Source organism: Podarcis erhardii (assembly GCF_964252035.2).
Source record: "Podarcis erhardii genome assembly, chromosome: 12".
NCBI classification, from domain to species: domain Eukaryota; kingdom Metazoa; phylum Chordata; class Lepidosauria; order Squamata; family Lacertidae; genus Podarcis; species Podarcis erhardii.
Genome location: NC_138513.1, coordinates 26,254,827 through 26,278,348, shown reverse-complemented (window position 1 = coordinate 26,278,348; position 23,522 = coordinate 26,254,827). Strand labels below are relative to the sequence as shown.

The 23,522-nt window shown below is 42.1% G+C and overlaps 1 protein-coding gene across 4 annotated transcripts in view; it reads left to right on the top strand.

Annotated features, from left to right (window-relative positions):
* THSD7A (thrombospondin type 1 domain containing 7A) overlaps positions 1 to 23,522 on the top strand; it is a 230,684-nt gene that overhangs the window by 86,618 nt on the left and 120,544 nt on the right. For 3 of the 4 annotated variants that reach the window (XM_081881832.1, XM_081881829.1, XM_081881831.1), the window contains exons 3-7: positions 911 to 1,742; positions 13,596 to 13,844; positions 16,700 to 16,881; positions 19,961 to 20,029; positions 21,847 to 22,002. In XM_081881832.1, the coding sequence (XP_081737958.1) occupies positions 911 to 1,742; positions 13,596 to 13,844; positions 16,700 to 16,881; positions 19,961 to 20,029; positions 21,847 to 22,002 (1,488 nt within the window). The remainder of the gene's footprint in view (positions 1 to 910; positions 1,743 to 13,595; positions 13,845 to 16,699; positions 16,882 to 19,960; positions 20,030 to 21,846; positions 22,003 to 23,522) is intronic. The other variant, XM_081881830.1, reaches the window with a different exon arrangement.

Here is a 23,522-nt window from a genome sequence, read left to right as displayed (position 1 = left end):
AGAAGCAACTGATGCTAGAGTTGATTTGGAATTGACCTCTCTCAAGCAAGGTTACTGGCCCCACCATTTGATTCTTCCCCAGCAAAGGAAGAAAGGGGCCAGCGACTGTTTTTGTTGAGGTGCGAAAGTATCCTACTTAAAAAAACAACAAGTCTAATTGTTGATGCATTATCCAACAATGACAATTAGCATTTCTGCGGTGTGTTTAATTTAGGCAATTTGTGGCAAAGTTACATTGCGCCCCCCCCCTCCCCGCATCATGTTTGTTTTGTGATTTTCCACATTAGGTTTGTTTATGCAACTCCTGTTAGTGGGGTTCTGGGATGGGAAGTTATCAGCAATGTGGCAATGCTTTATGGTCATTGTTGGTCATCGTTGATGTGGACTTCTCCGTGTGTAAGACCTGGGCAGTTGCCTCCCATCCCACCCAAAATATGTGTATCATATGGTTCACTTCTCAGTTCATGCTACTGCTTTTACCATTTTTTAGCACTGGGTAGATCACTAAAGGAGGGAGAACTTAATAGGAAATGTATGCAAAATTCCACATGTAACATGAGAGCAGAAATCACTAAGGCCACGTTAATTCTTTACATTTTGATAACATGACCTCTCTCAGAAGAATGCCAGGAGTTCAGATATTTATACTGCATGAAACAAGATCCAAATACATTCCCAATCTGCAGAAAGATGAGAAAAATGTGGCACAGAACTATAGTTGTGTGCTTTTCCATAGTCTGCATGTTGTGCGAAGTGACACCAACAGCTATCCCTCATTAATTTTAACGATGTAGAGAGTCTGGCATATATTGAACCTTAACTTGGTCATCTTCCTACTTGCGTCTTAATGAGGAAATAGCAATTGGAATGCCAGATATTTCAATCTCCACTCCTCTCTTTGTTTTCCCAGGTCCATGGGGCAGGTGCATGGGAGATGAATGTGGCCCAGGAGGCATCCAAACTCGAGCGGTCTGGTGTGCCCACGTGGAAGGATGGACCACGCTGGTCACGAACTGCAGGCAGGCAGAGAGGCCGGACAACCAGCAGAACTGTTTCCGGGTTTGTGACCGGCACAAGGAGCTATACGACTGGCAGCTGGGCGACTGGAATCCATGCCAGCCAGTTCTTTCAAGGAGCGTCGAAAAACTCGCAGAGTGCGTCCGAGGGGAAGAAGGGATTCAGAGGAGACACATCACCTGTGTCCAGAAATCGAATGGTGTTGTTGCTGAGGACACTATATGTGAGTACTTTGAGCCGAAGCCTCAGCTAGAACAGGGATGCCTCATCCCTTGCCGGCAGGACTGCATCGTGTCCGAATTCTCGGCTTGGTCAGAGTGCTCCAAGACCTGCGGCAAAGGACTGATGCATCGCGTCCGCCACATTGTTGCCCCGCCCCAATACGGAGGCTCTGCCTGTGCTAACCTGACTGAGTTCCAGGTTTGCAACTCGTCTCCATGCAGCACTGAGGAAAGCATGTACAGCCTGAACGTGGGGCCCTGGAGTTCCTGTTCGGTGCCCCACACACGTCACATAAGGCAAGCGAGGAAACGAGGAAAGAACAAAGAAAAGGAAAAGGACAAGGAGAAAGCGATAAGGGATCCGGAAGCCCGTGAGCTTCTGAAGAAGAAAAGGAACCGTAACAGACAGAACAGACAGGAGAACAAATATTGGGACATACAGATTGGATACCAGACGAGGCTGGTGATGTGCACTCACAGGAATGGGAAGACTGTTGCCTTGAGGTAATCCTGTTTTTCCTCAACTTAATCATTTACAGGCAACGAGGATTTTGAGTGTGTTCTGTCAACATGCGGGTCATTTTGGACCTGGGAGAGGACAGGATGGGGGCGGGGCATAACAGGGTGAACGCAGGCTTATGTGGACTCTGCTGATGTGCACAGGGACCACGGACACAGCTCCTGTACAAATTGGGGGTTGGATGTATCTCTTTTTAAAGTTCTCCCCTTTTAAAGCTTGGTGGCAACCTCCCATGCATGAATCAAGGCCAGTGGGAGTGGATAAAGGGGACATTGTGGGTGGGTGGGGGAGTACCTGTGGGAGAACGCTAGTGGGTAAACCAGCGTTGCTGTCCCTTCAACCTTTACTCAATTTAAAGTATGGCTCTTGTTGCACATTTTATTTGGTGTCCAGGGTTTAGATGAGAATGATAGTGACCAGGGTGCACAATGCCAGTGGAATGCTATGCAAACTGCAGAGTCAAAACCCGTAAATCATTGTAGCATATAGAACAACGGACTAATCACTTCAGTAGTGTTTTGAAATGTCAATTAAGAATGGATATATAAATTACAGATCTTAAAGAGGAAATTATTTTGGAAGGCCATCATCCAAACTCAACATGACCAAATTCCCTAGACAAATCTGCACAGCAAGGCAGAGAGATGGTGAACTACGTAAATCAAAGTGTCCTTCATGCCTTTATTGCAGAATGAATAGAGGCCCCTGTGAGAGTTGAAATGTTGGACCCAGCAATCATGTTCACTATGCAATAAAGCATACAAGTTGCACTTTGAGATATACATATCACCCCCCTCCCCCGCTGCCTTTGTTTTGCTATTATGTTTGGAAGTGGAAAAATAAGCTGCACTTAGAATTCTTGAAAGTGCAGGTGCAAAACCTGGGCAGAAAATTCTCAGTATCGTCTTTTCCAATTTTGCACCCCCTTTTCCTTATAGCGTGTTTGGGTATACATTCAGTTAACTTTGTGAATGAGGTAGAGTTTTGTTTTTCATTACTAATTTGAGCAAGGAATTTGTTGTTGTTATTGTTGGTAGCATCCATCTGTCTCGAGAGATAATGGAGTGTGCCTCCGGGGGTGAAGTCAATCCGCTGGAGAATCACAGCGCCTGCTGTGGCTGCAGAGACCGATAACTCAAAACTGCTGTTGCGTGTGTTGCTTTTGGTGTGTTAGCAGCACCAAAATGACACCTGCAGGGTGCAAACCTGGGCAGTCAGCATGGAGGTCCTGGGCTGCCCAGATGACAAGACCCTCCTCTCGGCCTCACTGATGTGGTCCAAAGGAAAGCAGAGCAATACGTTTGGCACCAGCGTGGCTGCAGGAGTTGCAGGAAGGAGGCATACAATGCACCATCCAACTGTCTTAGTGACTCCCCTCTGGGTTTGTGTAGGGTTTACTCCTTAGCCATTTCTTCTCGTGAAGATATATTTTCAAATAGGGATATGCGAAACCCTCAATTATAAATGGAAAAAACCCAGCGTTCCTGTGAGATCAGAATTTCAGTTATCTGGATAAGATTTTACATGCTTAGTTTGAATAAGCGTTCATGTTCAAATGAATGCCCCATGAGCTTGATGTGGAGATTTATATATTTACATGCCCCATTTTCCTCTTTACTATAATGCTTACCCATCAATCTTACTCACAGTTGATTGGAGATAACATAGTGTTCAATTGAACATCTGATTAGTAGGGTTTAAAACCACAGCCTTAAATTTTAGTCTGCACTCTTGTGCTCAGCATGCCCTTTTTTAAATTTTGCTCTACTTGGTATTCTTTTGTACTGATTTAACTTGCATCGAGCACCATTGGAAAACATTTTTAAAGTGGCCATGCAGTCACTTCTCGAACTGGAAATGCATAACAGAGACTTTGCTGTTCCCTTACAACAATCCACTATGCTCTAATGTTCCAAGAGAGGCTTGGCAACAATATACATTATGAAACCGTCAAAATAAATTACTCATGCTCATCTCCTTGCAAATGTTGTGACACTTGTCACGGAGGAAGTACAAATGGGCTTTCTTTCACCAGCCTCCCTTGATACAAGGTTTGCAGGGCTCAAGGAACATCCATGTCTTTATGCTGTCACTGCTCTGAACCAGAATCACCCAGCCACAGAGGACTCAACCAGATGTTTTGAGAGACACAGGGTTGCTGTTGCTCTTTGTTTCTTTCCCTCCTCTTTAGATAAACACTATGTGTGATGTGGCACAATTGTTCTGTGCAGTGCTTTCCCCCAGCCTCATATCACTGGCCGTCTGCAGTGGACATAGGACATGGCACAGGAGGAATGAAGTTGCATCATGAGTTATGTTTACCTAGATTGTGTGTAAGAGTGTGGTCAGAGACACAGAACAGTAGTGTAGGAACATAGGATGCTGCCTTATGCTTCCAAGTCACACCATTGGTCCATCTACCTCCGTACTGTTGACATTGAGTGGCAACAGCTCTCTCAACCGGGGCATTCCTAATCCTACTGGAGATGGTGGCAATTGAACCAGGGACCTTCTGCATGCAAAGGAGATGTTCTACCACTGAGACCGTTTCTTAAAAACTAGTGAAGCTGTAGCTTTCAGGGCATACCAACCCACATTACCTGAAAGATAACGGGTCACAAGAAGACTCTGCAAACTAATGCATAGGAACAAAGAATTAGTTCGTTCATAGACACATCTGGCAAAGTTTTCTTTTGAAGCAGCATTCATATGGTTCTATGAATGCCAGTGCAAATCCGGCAGATTTAAAAGGGCCAGCTTTCCCCCAGAATTGTTCTTGTTTCGGCCTTATATGTCAGATACTGAGATTCCTGCATTTCACAGGGTTAAGCGAGATTGCCCTTGGGGTCCCATCCAACTCTACAGTTCTATGATTCTACTCCCACTGAATGACTGATGGCAATAATGTGCTTGTGTCTCAAACATAGTTCTCTTAAGGGTATTTTTAAATAGTACATAAGTAAATGTGCCAGTTTTCTCATTGGTTACGGGACAGTTTATAGTTGATTGGTAAATCTTTTCATCAATGGTTGTTCCCTGCCTCCCTTTGCACTGCTGAAGAATGTGACTTAGGCCACATTTGCACCATACATTTAAAGCACCATGAAACCACTTTAAACAGTCATGGCTTCCCCCAGAGAGTTCTGGGAGCTGTAGTTTCTTAAGGTGCTGAGAGTTGTTAGGAGACTCCTAGTCCCCTCCCAGAGCTACAGTTTTCAGAGTAGTTTAACAACCAATCTCTTGTTTCAGAGAAATATGGGTATTGTAGCTCTGGCATGGGAATATTTTATTTATTATTTCGTAAAAATTATATACTGCTTGATTGCAAAACAAACAAGCAAACACGCCTCAAAATGGTCTCCTCTAACAGCCCTCAGCTCCCTGAGAATAGGAGTCTCTTAACGACTTATAGCACCCTTGACAAACTGCACCTCCCAATAGTTCTTTGGTGGAAGCCATGGCTGTTTAAAATGGTATCATAGTGTTTTAAATATATGGTGTGGATGTTGCAGCCTAAGTCACACTCTGGAGCAGTGCAGAGCGAGGCAGGGCCAGTCCCAGGTGTTAGCTGGAGCACAAAGGGACATCCTGTAGCATAGATAGTTAACTGCAGGTAACAAAGCCCTCTCTCTCCAGGGATGGTGGTGAACTGGGAAAGAGAAGCTGGAGAGTTGTTGCCAATATTCAGTTAGGTGGACCAGAGATAGGGGCTCAGTGTAAAGCAGCTTCCATATACAAATGTCGGAATGCAAAACAAAAAATGGCAATGTCCAGTCTTGGAAGCAGTTATGTCCATATTTGTAAAACCATTCCCTTTGACCTGCTGCGATATATCCATTTGCTGAAAGTGGCACTGGAACGTATTTCATCCCTTGCCTGTGGTAATTAAGGTGCCCAGTCTTTTTTCCAGATTGGTTTGAGGGATATTTCAGCCTGATCAATAGCTGTGACAAGGTAAGTATCTGAAGGCATGGTCTGTTTTCATTACAGACTTCACAGCGAACCATTTAAAGAGAGAGTGAAGGCAAAAATTGGGCACTGGTGTGGATTTTCTTATTCTGGCTTTGAGAAACAGATTGAGAGAGAATCTGGCAGTTGTAACACATAATAATAATAATAATAAATTATTATTATTATTATTATTATTATTATTATTATTATTTTATTATTTATACCCCGTCCATGTGGCTGGGCTTCCCCAGCCACTCTGGGTGGCTCCCAACAGAATACTAAAATCATAATAAAACTTCAAACATAAAAACTTCCCTAAATAAGGCTGCCTTCAGCTGTCTTCTAAAAATCAGATAGTTGTTTATTTCCTTGACATGTGATGGGAAGGTGTTCCACAGGGCGGGCGGTCCTACCGAGAAGGCCCTCTGCCTGGTTCCCTGTAACCTCCCTTCTTGCAGGGAGGGAACTGCCAGAAGGCCCTCGGCACTGGACCTCAGTGTCTGGGCAGAACGATGGGGGTGGAGACACTCCTTCAGGTATACTGGGCCGAGGCTGTTTAGGGCTTTAAAGGTCAGCACCAACACTTTGAATTGTGCTTGGAAACTGGGAGCCAATATAGATCTTTAAGGACTGGTGTAATATGGTCTCGGCAGCCACTCCCAGTCACCAGTCTGGCTGCCACATTCTGAATTAGTTGTAGTTTCTGGGTCACCTTCAAAGGTAGCTCCACGTAGAGCACATTGCAGTAATCCAAGCAGGAGATAACTAGAGCATGCACCACTCTGGCGAGACAGTCTGCGGGCAGGTAGTGTTTCAGCCTGCGCACCAGATGTGTATAGAGACATCCTGGAGGCCTACATGGGGGGAGAACTCCTAACCACCCTCTCCACAATTTCCCACAAATTTTTGTGAGCCTCCCTTGTGTTTCTTAATACGTAGCATTTATATAATGCCTTAGAAGGTTCATAGCATTTTATGGACTTTTTATCTGTGTAAATCTTACAACCACCCCATAAGGTGGCCAATATTATCTCCATATTTCATATTTGCATCAAGAGTCTGAGTCACTTGCCTAATAGATTTATGGCAGAGAGAAGAGCTGAAATTTGGAATTTGTGGGCTTCCACTCATGGTTTTCGGCACTACGCCACAACTAGCCATGTTGTCTGGCCCCATCTTGCTTCTTTTAAGATGGGACACCTTTCAGTACAGGATTCCAGTTATGAGCTGTGAAAGGAGCACAGGCTGGGGAATACAGCTGTGCTTCATGACCCCTGCTTGGTAGTGCTGGACCCTGTGCTGGACTCTGTACTAAAATTACCAGGTTACTGCCAAAAGAGATGGAAGTTTGTGTTATTTTTTTCTTTTTCTTTAAAGCATACAGATACTCTTGAATGACCAAACGTATGCATTGTGGACTGCACTCAGTGAAAAAAAAAGTAATTCGTTTTATTTCCTTTTTCTTTTGAAACAAAATAATTTCCAATGGAAAATGAAAATCATGTTTATGAATGTTCAGGTTATATAGGACACTAAAAGGAGGAGAATTAAAGCAGAGAAATGCTGCCCACAATAAAGGAATAAACAGCGTAGTGTAGTTCCCTAGACAGCTGCAGAATATGAAACCCCCAAGCCCTCAGGAATGTGGAACCCCCTTATCATGTAGAGTTAATGGTCTACAGCCGAACAGTCTTGCTTTACTAGTGTGAAAGCTGCAGTTACTTATTTAACCTGGAATTATTGTGCTCTTTGTATGTAGGAGGTGGGTTCCCCACCCCCTTTCATTTTAAAGCTGGAAATAACAACTCAGCATTCAATTGTTTCATTTCTGACATGTACCCAGAGATTATGTTGGCAGCATTCTCCCTGCTGAATTTAGTTACGTTATTCATTCCAGAACAATGGAGGAGTCAGTATGTAATCAAAAGGGAAATCAAGTAGGGGAAAATAAATGTTAACAGTTCTAGTGTGCTGGGAATAAAAAGTAATGGGGGGAAATGCCAAAAAAGGGTAAAATGACAAGAAGCTCCAGCATAAAAAGGCAGTACAGTTGAGAGTGAGGGGAAGTTAAGCCAGGGGAGTACAGTGGTACCTCAGGTTAAGTACTTAATTTGTTCCGGAGGTCCATACTTAACCTGAAACTGTTCTTAACCTGAAGCACCACTTTAGCTAATGGGGCCTCCTCCTGCTGCTGCGCCGCCGGAGCCCGATTTCTGTTCTCATCCTGAAGCAAAGTTCTTAACCCGAGGTACTATTTCTGGGTTAGCAGAGTCTGTAACCTGAAGCGTATGTAACCTGAAGCGTATGTAACCTGAGGTACCACTGTACTCTACAGAGTGAAGGGTTTTTTTTTTTAAAAAAAAAGCCTGGTCCTTTTGTTACCACTTATGTGGGAGCAGCTTGGAACACCATTCCACCCTGAAAGAGCTCCATACAGCTGTAACAGCCCCCAGGAAACTGGATAAACACTGGCTTAGAGAAAGTCCATAGTATGGTCTCCTTCCACATATTCCCTGGCTTCTCTTGGTGCTCAGCAGAAGAGGGAAGGAGAGGCATTGCATGTAGATGTGGCAAATGATATTTTCTACTAAATACCAGCCCTGACACAAGTGTATTTGCTGTAGAGAGCAGTCTGACCGTGGCTAAAAACCAGTATTTTGAAACAAGCAGCTGAAGCCTAATAGGTTTCAGGAGAGCACAAAACAGAAGAGACCACAATTCAATGACTGTTGCCCTGAAGACATATTTTGATAAACCTTTTCTTAGTATGTTTTTTAGGTCATCCTCTATCCGGTTTCTACTACTTGATGATGCAAACCCCTTACCCTTGCTTTGACCTTACGTTGGATTTCCAGAACAATACTCAGTATACGTAGTTTCTAATACTATTTAGCCATCCGAAAGCAGACCAAGTAATGGAAAATTCTATTAGGACAGACTTTTCTTTTCATATTAGCATTTTAACACTTTTGCATATGTATCTGTGGTCACCACCATGCAGACACCTTTGCTTATGGTAATCCATCATAACTCAGGATGAAATGGTTTGGACTTGCCGTACAAGTTTTCCCATTATATATGTTAGTATCTTTATTGGTTTGAAGCACATGGTTTGGTTCATGGGAATAATGTATTATTCATACATTATTTCCATTAATATATTATTGAAGCACATGGTTTGGTTAATGGGAATCTTTTGCGCTAACTCAGCACTGTAAGTTTCACTTTGGTTTTTGAGAGTCAGACTTGGGTTATCTGTCTACAACATGCTATAATTCTTGCAGCCTTTTACCTGATGGTGATATTTGACACTTGCCATCAGCTCCAATTTCTCCCTAGGCAATTATCGTTGTCTCAATTCACCCCATGGTATTCACGTTAAGTGAAAAGCTGCATCCACTACTAAAAGCAGGCTGGAAGTTAATGTTTGCATTTTACTTCTTGGTAGGGAATCTAGAGCCAATTTAGGAAGCTTACACTTTCTAAAGTGAGTGCCGCATGAAGTACAGCTATGCCTTGTGCTATGCATTCCTGCGCATAATGTCTCCCTTCCCCCAGCAAGCACTGATCTATAGGTCATTATGGTTCTTCGGTTCATTGCTAGAATAGTGCAGAATCTGGATTTTTAAAAAGGTGAAATGACATTTACCATACCCAAGCTTTGAGAATAGCATGGCAAAAGTTCCCATGAAACTACATCCTCTGCCTTTTTACAGTAGCCGCCCTCATTCTGGAATTTTTCAGGCAGGAAATACTGAGGATATGGTGCTAGGCAGATTGTAAACAATGACATATGTGGGGCAAACAGTTTGCACCTGTTCATTCTCCCTCCTTACCACCAAGATGCTCCCCAGTTTTGCAGCCAGTCAACATGACAATACATATAAAGCATTTTTCACCTCCTTGCTCTAATTGCTACATGTCTGAGTACCTTCAAAAGCAAAAGGGTAAAATGTAGCCCTGTGAATGTTTACGCAGCATAAGTCTCATACTTTTCCATTGGGCTTACTTCCTAGTCAAGGACTGCAGCTCTAAGAAAAGTTGTTGAGTGTCAATTCATTATTCTTACACATATTTATCAACATATAAGCAGTGTGAAATGCTGTTATGTAAATAAATAGTAGTAAATAAGTTTGCCCCCCCCATTAAATAACAGCAGTTTTGACAAATGTGACAATATGTGTTCTTCATCAGTATACTGTATACTGTTGCTTGTAATCAGTCCTTTTTTTCTAAAAAAAAATGTTTAGGGGTACTCTCATTTCCCTACTCATATTGAAATACTGCCCGTCAATGAGACCAAACTTAGATTCACAAAATGTTTAGGGGTATGCGTACCCCTGCGTACCCCCATAAAAAAGCACTGCTTGTAATAAAATAGGAATGGGTTCCCTAGTGATTGTAATGCATTCTTCCTGGATTCCGCTTAACTATTCTCTAGGAAATTAATCCCAGGAACTCTGCAATTTCTTTCATCTCTTTCTTCCTTCAAAATCAACAGCATTTCAGCTTCATCTGTGCTTGGATTCAGGTGTCACGTCATTTTGCATTTTCACTTTGTTAACCCATTGTTCATCAGTTCATCTCTCTCTCTGTATGTATATGTGTACACACACACACACACACACACACACACACACACACACTTGTCCCAGGCTGGCTGATGCATCTGCTGGCAATGAAAGCTGACAAATGACCCATAATCCAGATCAGTGTTCCTCAACTTAGTGCCCTCCAGATATTATTGGACTACATTTTCCCGTCAGCCCCCATCAAGCATGGCCAATGGTCAGCAGTGATGAAAATTGTACCCTAAAAAATCTGGAGGTCACCAGGTTGTGGAAGGCTGAACCTCAAAGACCACATTTAAAACATACATTTAAAGTACAGTGGTACCTCAGTTTACAAACTTAATCTGTTCCAGAAGTCCATTCTTAAACTGAAGCCATTCTTAAACCGAGGCGTGCTTTCCCTAATGAGGTCTCCCACCGCCGGTGCCCTTCCACCATTCGGCTTCTGTTCTTAGACCGAGGTAAAGTACGCAAACCGGGACACTACTTTTGGTTTTGCAGAGTTCATAAACCAAATAGTTTGTAAACAGGGCTGTTCTTAAACCGAGGTACCACTGTACTATGATACCCAAAGGAATTCTGGGTATGATAGTTTGTAGCTCTGGGAATTGTAATTCTGGGAGATGACTAGGGGTCTCCTAACAATTCTCAGAACCCTTAACTACTGCTCACAGAATTCTTTTGAGGGAAGCCATGTCCATTTAAAGTGGTATCATAGTGCTTTAAATGTATGGGGTGGATGTGGTCTAAGACGCCAGAATAATTTTTCGTTTGCCTCTGAATTATCGATTGACTTCAGATATAGCTATAAGGGTGAGGCTGTATGTGTACTCACAGTGATTTCTGCAGTCCTTGCTGCATGAGGAAGCTGTCATAGCAGCTGTTGGTTATCTGAACTGTGGAATATATTTGTGTGATGAACACAGGCTCATTTGGCACTATTCATATGTCAGAAATCGTTGCCTCTATTTGTGCGTATCTATTACCACCACTTTTTTCTGCAGGGAACAATAACGGGTGCTTTTTCCCCCTTAAAAATTAATCTCATTTGACTAGTGATTGACAGTTAACATTTTGTGCAGTTCTAGTGATAGGCCTTAATGTCAGTTAAGCATATCACACTGAAGTGTAATACCATCCGCAATGGAGAGCCAATAAGAAAGAAAGAGAGAGAGAGAGAGAGAGAGAGAGAGAGAGAAAGGATGACACAGGAGACCCAGCCCATATGTTGCACAATAGTGAGAGGAAAAGCAATTTAAAGGCAAAGGACAGCATGAACTGCTTGCACTACCTAATAACTAACAACCCCTAATAACTAAGCATGGACCAATGGTACCAAATAGTATGGGAAACAGCCCTACTAGAAAAATTAACCAATAAACTGAAACTGACACGGGGACAAACAGAAGAAGACGCCTTCACCCCGGTATGGCTCCCCTTTATCACATACACAGCCCAACAGGACAATGACAATAATCCACCAACAGCATACAAATCAATATGGCTAACCTGATCCAAAACACCCACCCACCTCACTCACACACGAAAACAAAGATCACCACAGCCAATCACAAGCAAACAATCACACCCTAAGCCAACCCCAACCTCTCTCACCACCAAAGGAACACAAGTGAACAACACAAGCAACGCTGACACCAAACTCTACATACATTAAACATAATAGAAACACCGCCACCCGACCCCACCCCCATCCATCCTCCCTCTCCCCACCCCCCTTTCTTTTTTCTTTCTGTTTTCTTCTCCCCCTAATGCCTCAACAAATGAAACGGATTTGTAAAAACGTTACATGGAAGAAGAAGAAGGAAAAAAAACAAAAAACGAGGCACTACACTTCTGTAAAACAAGAAAATCCTTAATAAAAAATATTTTTTTAAAAAAAAACATCACAAGGCGACATATACACAGTGCTATGATAAGAACATTAAACGTATCAGTGGGAGCTGGTTTTCAAAGAAAAAAAAAAATAACTAACAACCCGGGGTTGGGGCTAGAAGCAATCCCCATTGGATACTGGCCTCTGTGCCCTATCACAATACCCTTTCCCTGTGTTGTCAAAGGGAAGCTTTCCCAGGTCTTACATTTGGTGGCACTTCCTCCCCGCTCCCCCGACCCACAAGCCCATTAAGCACCCTCTAGTTTGGGAAATGGTATCGGAGACCCTTTCTCTGCTTAGCTTCCCCTCTGCACTGTCATTTCTGCCAAGTGCCCAGGAGTCAATAATTGGGTTAAGAAAAGGACAACAGCCATCATCTAATCAGCTGGTCCATGTGCAGATAAAGAAAGAACACTTTTTCTAAGAGGAAAGCAAAAAAAAAAAAAAAAGGACTTAGGCTGCTGCATTTGGCAGCCAAGAGATTTAGTACAATTCCTTTCCATCAACTGGCAGCTACCCAGTTTCCTGAGGAAAGGAAAGTAGAAATGTCCTCCATAGTGGCTGGATTAATAAGCAAAAACTAATTAATGAATTAATTAATTAAATGTTGGCTCTTTCCTGAATTCGGCTTCCTTTCAGACTGCATACAGGAAGTGACATGGCTTCTGATCTGCCCTGCCCTTGTGATTCCACCCAGCTGCAGACAGTTGTTGACCAGGGGCCTTCTTCCTCCCATGCTGAACATGAAATGTGCCTCTTCTAGAAGGTGGAGAAGTTTTGCCTACCCATCCACTTCTAGAAGGGATGGGACCTAATGTCTCTGAATATTGGCAGTAGGTCAACTATGAGGGATGAAACTGCTTGCAAGTATTTTATGCCATGGATGTAAAAATTAACTGGATTTCAAATGAGAATATTAATCAGCTCTGCCCCATATAAAAGGCTAATAGAATTGTAAACCATTTGTTGACATCAATTAGGCAGTGTACTAAGATGACGTTTCTTAATTGGAAATGAATTGCCACAGATACATAGTTAAAGGCACGTTACTATACATACACACACTTTTAATTATCAGCTTGGCAATTATAATTTTAGAAATAACTACATTCTGACTTGCTCATTACTATAATTTAATATGGCTCTTAATACAATCTTTCTTATTGGATCCAGCATAAATAATCTAAAGTATTAACAAGTTAGTTATCTTATTACAAACAGATTAAAGAAGCCTCTCCTCTAATTCTTGGCCATCTAAATTTCTAGAACAAGGTGCAGAAATGTCTGTTTCATGAAGTAGAAATCACTTCCCAGAAGATATGGGTATAAGAAGGCACATTATATTGTGCAGTGTATATCATGCAGTCATAAAAATTAATAAATGCATACATTTTTCTGAGTACCTTAATGCTCTTTTACAGCTTTTGCCAACAAGAGACGCTACCAATTACCTTCCAGTCCTGTGTGATCACTAAGGAATGCCAGGTGTCAGAATGGTCTGAATGGAGTCCATGTTCCAAAACATGCTTTGATTTGACGTCCCCCAAAGGAAATCGTACAAGAACACGGACCATTAAGCAGTTTCCTATTGGCAGTGAAAACGAGTGTCCAGAGCTAGAAGAAATGGAACAGTGCACGTCTCAAGGAGATGGGGTGGCTCCGTGTATCACGTAAGTATTGACATGTCTCTAGACCTTCAGCAATGGGTATGCCTGGGACTCCCGTTATTCTTGCAGCCTGGGAGCTGCTGCAGGGGCCCTCTATTTTGCATTAGTGGGGTGATGTGTGAAGCCCAGGGTTACATTTCATATAAATAAATAGTAATGGAAGGAGCCCATTCTTTCTATAAGGTTACCATGGCATGGGTCAGAGCTCCAGTGTGAGCTCCAGTCACATAGCCCTTGCCTTCTCCCATTACCCATTGGTGCGGGAAGGAACAATACTACTGAAGCTTCTATGCCACCAGACTAACATGTATCAAGCTTGCTTCAACTAATATGGAAACAGTTTCTGGTTTTCTACTGGGATGTGCTTAAGTGTTCAGTACAGATTAGAAGGCCCCATATCTTAGTTGGTCAGTCAAGCTCATTCCTTTAGGGTGAAAGGAAGCAAATATTCACAGTTATCCAAAATAGAGCTACCACATTCACATGTGGGGTATTTACAAGAATTTACAAGGATTCCAACATTTTATAAGGAACAGGTAAAATGACCAGTTATATATTTTTTTTAACCCTGGGAAGGAGATTCTGGTTTTTCAAGGAATTGCTGTTGGCAGCGGTTGTGGTGATAGCAGCACTTGGAGAAGAGCTTTTTTTGGCCACCTCCAAATGCATCTTGAATTATGTACAATAAAACCATTTTTGGTCCTGGTAAATAGACAAAAAAGAGGTTGCTTTGGGCCTGCCACCTTAAAAGCGTTCTTTGTCATTCTTGGAAATTTCACAATATTGTGATGACCCTTCTTGTGGGCTCTAGTTCTTTCTTTCAAAATTTTTGAATAGTCCTTGCAAGAGTTCGCTTTCAAATGTAATTCTGGATACATAATGTGTTTACTGTAGTGGGGCAGGAAGAGTTTTGAAAGCTGCAGTTAATTAAAACTTAAGCACAAACACCATGATATTGTTATGGAGATATCTAAAAAATATACTACCCTGTGTAATGGATGAAGCCAGTGAACCAAAAGTACTCAAGATCATGTTTCCAATGGTGTGTAACACAGAATTTCACAAGTGGAACATCACTGCAGTTCAGCCAATGGCAAGAGCGGGCTCACAAGTGATAATCAACAGCCATGTTTATATGCGCGCGCGTGCGCGCGCACACACACACACACACTTTATTGTGTATTAGATATATATAGGGATATCCACTGGCTCTAGGAAATGAGTATGCCCATAATTTAGAAAGAAATCCCAGTTTTTATATAGGAGAGGGGCATTAGTTGCCTTATCTTCAATGTATTGCCAACTGGTATCCGTCTCAGCAAGCTGGCACCAGAGTTTCATTTTGGGAGTAAATCAACGTAATTGCTGGACAAGAGCAGTATTTTCCACAGAATATTTTTTGCAGCAAATTCTCAGTCTCTGAAGTATTCTACACACAGAGGGATAAAAGACCCGTTCTGTGTGCAAGGCTGATAAATATTCCTTGAGCATCCTGATGTCTTCAGCAACTGGTCAGTAGGGGAAAGATCTAAAAGTAGCAGTAAATAAATTAGTCCTGCTTAGAGCCCAGAAGACGTGGCAGTAAGCAGTTTAGATTCAAACGATTTCTTTAATGTGCAGCTTCTAATTGAGATTAATATTAGCACATGAACATAGGGAACTGTCTGGGTTCCCTCCCCTCCTCCCACGTTTAATCTTCTCTTTCATTTTCTGGGAAGGAGTCGCGGAGTGCAATAGTATGTATGCCTACTCAGAAGTAAGCCCCTTTAAACTCCCTGGTTAGTGTGTATAGTACAGGATTGTGGCCTTAGCAAAGCTATTTTTGATGTTGTGTTATTTTGCTTTCCTGTCTTTGATTGTGGGGCATTGTCATTCTTCTCGGAAGAAAAGAAATATCATTCTCCATCTCCCGTGGCCTGTAGAAATGGTTCCCTTGATATCTGCTTAAAGCGCTGGTTGAGTGGAGCGTCTTGTGACATTTCTTTCGCTTCATAAGGCTGATTGAGATTTTTAACTCTGTATCAGATCTTTTTTCTCTGTGCACTGGGCTGATTGGAAAGCTCACAGCTTCTGATCATTCATCATTGCTCAGCAGGGAGGCCTGAGCATTCCAGAGAAACCGCCATCATCTTGACAATGAAGGAATGAATATATATATATATATATATATATATATATATATATGAGAAGCAGAAGTGAATAGGGAGCAAAAGCTATAGCTATGCATGATAAACTTTTCTGTTTCTTATCAAAGGGAAACTGAAAGTTTCTAATTCCCTTCCCTGCATGCAACATTTTCAATGTATACGTGTTTATCTTGGATTTCCTTGTGTTTTCATTGCATTGTTTTAGCTTCAGATTGTTGCAGCAGCTTACCCAGGCACTCCGTTTTGCCTCCATTCAGGCAGCAATCTGCCTGTCGGTTGTAATACATAAATAAATCTATTCATTCTTTCAATAATTATCTGTCATTTAGTGTAAATAAAGCACTCCTCTCTAACCTGGAATGCTGGATTGTATATAGACTAATAGCGCTACAGTATAGGCTTAATGCCCCTTGATCTCTAGGTAAGCGGTATAGGATTGTAGCCTTACTTAGATGAACATCATTCCCATTGAAACTAGTGGGACCTAAGCCATGGCAAGCTTGTACTGCTGATTTTAAAGGGACCTAAATTCAACGAATGTAGTCTGTATCTGAACCATTTTAGCTAATTAAAAAAATAAACCTTTGGATTGCTTCCCTGCTGATAACGAAAGCCAGAATGTTAAGACACTTTGCTTATGACGTTAACTCCGATTGCTTTATCTTGCGTTTCAGTTGCTAGTTTTATCAATTGGCAATTTATTTGATTCAGGTATGGATGGAGAACCACAGAATGGACAGAATGTCGCATTGACCCTTTACTAAGCCAACAGGATAAACGTCGAGGAAATCAAACAGCTCTATGTGGAGGTGGGATTCAGGTTCGGGAGGTATATTGTGTGCAAGCTAATGAAAATCTCCTCTCCTATTTAAATACCCTTAAGGAAAAAGAAGGTATGTTTGAAACAATAACGAATGAATTAACATAAATGTTAAACCTTCCAACGTTACCGTTTTCAGTTCTCTTAAAATCACATTTCAGTTATAAGGTATAAATGCTTTCTGAGTTATGACATTCGTGGAAATGTGGAGCATAATGACTACAAGACTGGGCCACAAATCAGGGAGTCTCTCTGGTATGATTCTCATCGTTGCTGTTAATGCATTAGGTGGCATTAGGCAACCCATTCTCAGCCTTATGTCCCCTCACCTGCAACACAGGTGACAGTAACTTACTTTACTGGGTTATTGTCAGGATGAAAACCACATAATGTGCATGAATCAATTGGAAGTGTATACAAATGTGAAGTTTTTTTAAAAATATTATTATCATCATCATCATCATCATCATCATCATCATCATCTTTAATTGGCCATTGTTTCCCAACTGAATGTTAGGAATTGCTAGTTCAGCACCAAATACCCACCTGCTTCAAGTATCCAATGAGCAAAGATGCGTATCTTGTAACTCAGTGCTTCGTACACCTGTTACCTGAGACCCTTTAACCAGAGAACTGGGGCTGGCATAGGACACATACAACATATGTGCTCTATCACTGAATTCTACCCACTCTACTTGTTTGATTGCCCTCAAGTTCCTTCACCATGCATAAAGGATCTTGCCAGCAAAAACAGTTAATTCTGTCATGCAATGAAGCTCCAGGTTGGTGACCCAGACACTGTTTGGGGTCAGTAGTATCTGATGTTTACCGCAGCCATATGCATTGGGGGACCAGGACAATGCTAGCATTGTGAAATATATGAGAGCAGCCAAGTGATAACTGTCATTAGGAAGAAAACTATTTCTATTTCAGAATCCATTTGTAGTTCTTCAGTAGCTCAATTTCTCATTTAAATGAAAAGTTTATCTTTGCATTCCCTTCTTATATTACCTGAAAAATCTCTTGAGTCTCACAACCCCTCTTCTCATTTATAGTGGACAATGTTCCATTTAACAGTGTGTTGCTATGATCTCCCTCTTTTTTGCATGCCTCCCACAACTGAAGGCTGCCCGTGCCAATCTTGTCCTCTCCAGATGTTTTATTTATTGAATGAATTAATTTATATGCCGCCCCTTCATCAGAGACACAGCAAAAACTTTCTAAAACAGTTAAAACATTCTAAAAGCAATTACAGTTAAAAGTATCCGAAAGCAGTTACAGGTCAGGACTTTCTAAAAGCAGTTAAAAACATTCTCCTGTCCAATGATCTTAAGGTTGCCAGGAACAGCATTCTTCAGCCAAATGCTTGGTAAATAGGAATGTTTTCATATTCCTCCTGAAAATTAATCATGTTAGAGACAGGCACACCACACTAGGGGAGGGCATTCTACAACTGGGTCAGCACTAACTGGGTGGCCCCCAGTGGCAGCACCACCACAGCCTCACCTCCAAGATTTCATGTGCTAGTACTAACACCCTGAATTGGGCCTACTAGGTCACTGGCAGCCAGTACAGAGCTTTCAGGACTGGTGTCACATGGTCCCATCGAGGCTGTCCACTTCCCAACCTAGCAGCTGCGTTCTGCAGTGGCTGCAGCCTCTGGACCATCTTCAAGGTAGCTCCACATAGAGTTTTGGACTAGAGCCCCAGCCCACATTGATGTGCTGGTTGGGAGTGATGGGAGTCCTTGTCCAAAACATCTGGAGTACATCAGGTTGATGAAGGCAGCCTTAAGGTTACAATATATTTATGAATCTAAGAAATCTTCCATGGGCATGGAGATTGCAAAAGAAAAAGGCTCCATAGACCACCCCGTAGAATCAGCATTCTATCAGGTTAATCTCTCTCTAGCAACTTGTAAAGACAAAGAGACTTTCCCTTCTCTGTATATACTGGCACTGAAATGGGAATTTTACAAGTTCACAAAACTCTTGATAACTTGCACTTGCGGAATTGCACAGGAGAACTTAACCAGTGGATTGTATCTTTAAGTAAGTGACATGCTCTGAATAAGTGAAGCAATTGTATGGTAGAATTTAACAATATAGATCTCACTCCTTCTTTAATGGTATAAAACAATTCATAAAACCCATATAAACTTGAATAAAATGCATCCTAGCCCACAGTTTCGAACGACCTGAAACACCCACACTATATTCTGGTATTAGGCTGTACACATTGACTTTTAAAGAAATACAGCCACAGAGGTGTCCTTAGCTTGTTTCAAATAAGAATGATGTTTTAGAGACCCAGAACATGGTCTGTGCACACGGAGGTGTTACTTGAGAAGGCTGGATAGCCAAGTGCCGATTTTGATCCAGATACTTGGATCAAACCATTCTTGCTCTGCATGTGGCACATATTTTGACCCAATAATAATGATGGAAGTGCATAATTTTTATAATGCAGACCATCTGAGAGGACAGGGCAATCAACCAGTCAGTGAGGAAGAATCAAAATGTTTGTACCATTTAGATGGTGACAGTAAGTCTTGCACAAAGAAAGACGTTAATAAAGCCAGCAACAAATTTCCAAAGGGGATCAGGAGTTCAATAGTCCATAACATCTTTTCTTAGTATAGGCTGACATCAAAGCTATTCTTGTTAGAATGTGTTAGGAGAACTGGAGACTATTAAACTGCTCTGTCTCAGTAACCTTCCCTAGAGGTTCAGCTAGTAAAGAGAGAAAGTTGAGCTTATGTTTATAAAGCTGTAGGAGGCAGGAGGACATCACAGGGGTAAACTGTATTGAGATTTCTATGTATTATTCAAAGGTGATGTGACCATCCCACACCTGGTCTCCCTCACACACGTACAGGCAGGCAGGCCTGCATATACACGTAGGGACACACACACACACACACACACACACACACACACCTACCTCCCACTTCTCTGCCAGTCTGTGCCGATCAGCACAGTCTGAACTAGGGAATGGCAAACAAACAAAGGGAACTCAACCACTATAGCTGTCAGATGCTCCATACTTGCAGTGTAAGCTGTGTAATTCTAAGCAGCTCGTTCTGTCTTAGGCTGTCTTAAAAACCCTCCGTTCTCTTGTATTCATGGCGGTCTTTGTCCCTGCTATTTCAGAAAGTCAGTCACAGAGCACATCGAGGGCTAGTGCTGCACCACTTCTATCAATCACTTTTGAAATAACAGGTATGTAATTGAGGCCTTCAGTCTGACGGTTCAATGAAACACGTCTAAGGACTCGCTCTTCAGTTTGAGAAAAGTGTGTTGGCTGTATAGAGGACACACCGCTCTATTAAAAACAAACAAACCAGTTTCTCTGTTTCTGAAGCTGTGGGCTTTCACATTAAAACGTTGAAGATATTAAAAAGAATGATAAAAGAGCATAACTGATTACACTTCAGCATGCATGGAACAATATGGATAAACTAGAAATTTATTTCTTATATACCTTTTAATGCATTTAGCGGCTCCTTTACTTCCTGTGCCGTAGAAAACATTGTGACTTACATGATCTATTGCTTATAAACCTTAATTCAGAAAGTAAGGGGTTGCTTTCACCTGCATGTGCAAAGCTGGGGTGCTTTCCAGACGTTGTTGGAGTTTAGTTAGCATGGCCAATATAGTTAGTAATAGTGGGATTTGTAACCCAACCACCTTTGTAGGACACCACACTGACTACTCCTGGTTTGGAGAGCCTTTGGTTGTTATCACAAGGACCTTCTTGGCAGTGGCCACACAGTGAAATTTGATCCCTTTGGATTCTAGGCAGGCCTCTTCTCAGTTGGCCACAAAGACCATCTTTTTTCTAACCATCAATGTTTTCTATGCCAGGAGTATAGAATGGAGGTGATGTTGATGTTGAAGTCTACTGCAATTCCTTTTTCATGGCTGTGTTGTTAATTTCTGTGCTGGGATTAGGTTTTAGTGTTCTAAATGAATATTTTAAATGGTTTTATTTGGCTGTGTATTTATGTTGTGAGCCACTTTGTGGAGCAATAAATTATGCAATTTCATTGCAGCCTCAGTTACTAGAGTAAAGGATTTCCTAGAGTGAAGTAGCTTTGTTGGTAAATAAATAAATAAAAACCCTTCCTCCATATATGCGATCCTCTTCTGTAAATCTGATACAGTGAAATTGTGCAAGATGATCCTCAAGGTTTGGGCTGGAGATATCACTATAGCATGCACCATTCACAAGACTGGGCTGGAAACAGCACGGACCAGCTTTTCTTCTCTTTTTTTAAAGCTAAAAATGGAGCCTTGGTGTTCAGAGGCAGTATACTTGTGATTGAGTTATCTCACAGCTTATGTGCTGTTTATGAGCCCCCGGTGGTTATGGCTGGCTATTATTGGAGAATCCAGCTAGTCAATTCTTATTGCTTAAGTGTCTCAAACTAGTTTGTGTGATGTGCTCCCTGCTATCTCAAGAGTCATAGAAAGCTTCCTAAGGAGATACACTTTGCTTCTATTTCCTGTGCCATTGCATGCATGTACCTGGGGAAGTGATCCTCATAGGCCACTGGTTTAATAATTCTGTCCGGCTGTAGCATACAGAAAGCACACTGCTGTCATTTCCCCCTCTTGCAGGAAAGAGGAGTTTGAGATACTACACAGCATATTTATACCTGTTCAAACCTCCTTTTCTTTAACAGTGTGGTCTGAAATAGCCTTTTGAAAGTGGTGTCATTGCTTATGGCGCAGCTGTGTTTTCGTTGCATGGAATGGAAGAACAGAATGCTTGGAAATTATGCAGTATTTTCAGAGATTTCCAAACGTCATGTCTTGGATATGAACTAGCTGTAGTATAGCTTCTAGTACAGCTTCCTGGGCTCTAACCGCCTGCCCCCCATTTCAAAAACTAGAGGGCACCAGCTTGAGGATGACCGAATTAAAGAGATGAGAAAGCACTCTGATGGGTAGCAGTGTTGACTTGCAGCAAAGCTTCATTCATGTGTGAAATAAAAACAAAGAACCCCATTGTGTTGTCTTTTTCTTCCCTATAGCATCTAAGCCAGTGGACTACAAACTGTGCACAGGGCCAACACCTAGCACAACACAATTGTGCCATATTCCGTGCCCCATAGAGTGTGAGGTATCAGCCTGGTCTGCTTGGGGGCCATGTACCTTTGAAAGCTGTGATGACCAACAAGCCAAAAAGGGTATGTGCATTTTTAAAATAAATGGGTATTAGTTGCTTTTATTGCATACTGAGCTATGTTAGAATAATGTTTGAGCTCTAGGTTGATTTTGACATAAGCCTCATATACAGATAGGTGGCCAGTGCCACCAAAATTGGATCAGAAAGAGACTTCCATGTTTGCTGCCAATATTAAATAGGAATTCAAACAAGCATTACTGCCTTAGTTTCAGAACCTTAAGGCAGTACTGTCTATCTGAATTCTTCTTTTATTGTAGCCATTGTTGATAATAAGGATTTCATTGAAGGGGTATGTGTTGAGGACGTCTCCCAACCAAAGGAATGTATATGTCCGAGATTTAACTCTTTATTGTCAAAGGTAAGACAGTCGCTTCTACAGCTCTGGACACTGACCCACACCAATCTAGCGTCTAGGCAGCAATTCCCAGGTCAGCACCATAAGGAGAAATTGCAACAACTGGGGACTACTCTCCCTCCAGCAGTTTATGTACATTCCTCCTCTGGGCTGCACACACATAGCTAGAGACTACACCTCCTTGGAAGCTGCTTCTGCTCTTCCCACTTCAGTTCTCTCCTGGTTCTGGGTGACAGTGGTGCAGGGGAGAGTGGGGAAGCACCCGGCCCTTAACTGCACTGGCCTGCCTCTTCCTCCAGCTCTGAAGCTTCCTGTGCCTCTGAAGCTCGCCCTTCCTCCTGGCTGGTACAGGTCCCCACAGACCATTGCCCCACTGTGTCCCCAAAAATGGCTCAGGACTGCAATACCTCAAGGACCACCTCTCCCCAAATGAATGGCCCCAGACCCTGTGATCATCATCTGAGGCCCTTCTTCATGTGCCTCCTCCACGAGACGTCCAGAGGGTGATAACATGTTAACAGGCCTTTTTGTGGTGGCTCCCTGTTGGTGGAATGCTCTCCCCAGGCAGTCCCGCCTGGTGCCTTCATTATATATATGAAAACATTTCTCTGTATCCAGGCCTTTGGCTGATTAAACAATTTATGGCTTTTTAAATGTGTTTGTGGGAGCAGGGTGGAGCGTTATTGATTTGGGTTTTTTATGCACTTTGTGTTTTCATTTTGTATTTTTATGTGGTAAACTGCCCTGTGATCTTCGGTGAGAGGGTTGTATAGAAATAATGTTAAGAAGCAGCTGCAGTGCTTTGGAGATCAGTAGAGGCAAGTCAGAAAACAGGGTGGACTCGCCAATATTTGAGAGAAGGAAATATTTATGCAGAGAAAGTCACCTTCACTCACAAACAGAAATCCCCATGGACTTAGTTATGGCATTCTTGACACCATCCATCTGGAATGATTTGTTCTCACAAAATAGCCAAGCATTCAGCTTCCAAAGAAATATTTTGCTCTTCAAAACGTTTATGTGTACATAATAAAACCATTCCTCTCAGCGAATTGCAGGCACATTGCAATGGTTTGCTCCAGGAATTTACAATAGCATTTTAACTGGAGCTGCACCTGAGACATGTCAAAGAGCCAAACTAACCTTGCAGAACAGTCAAATGCATC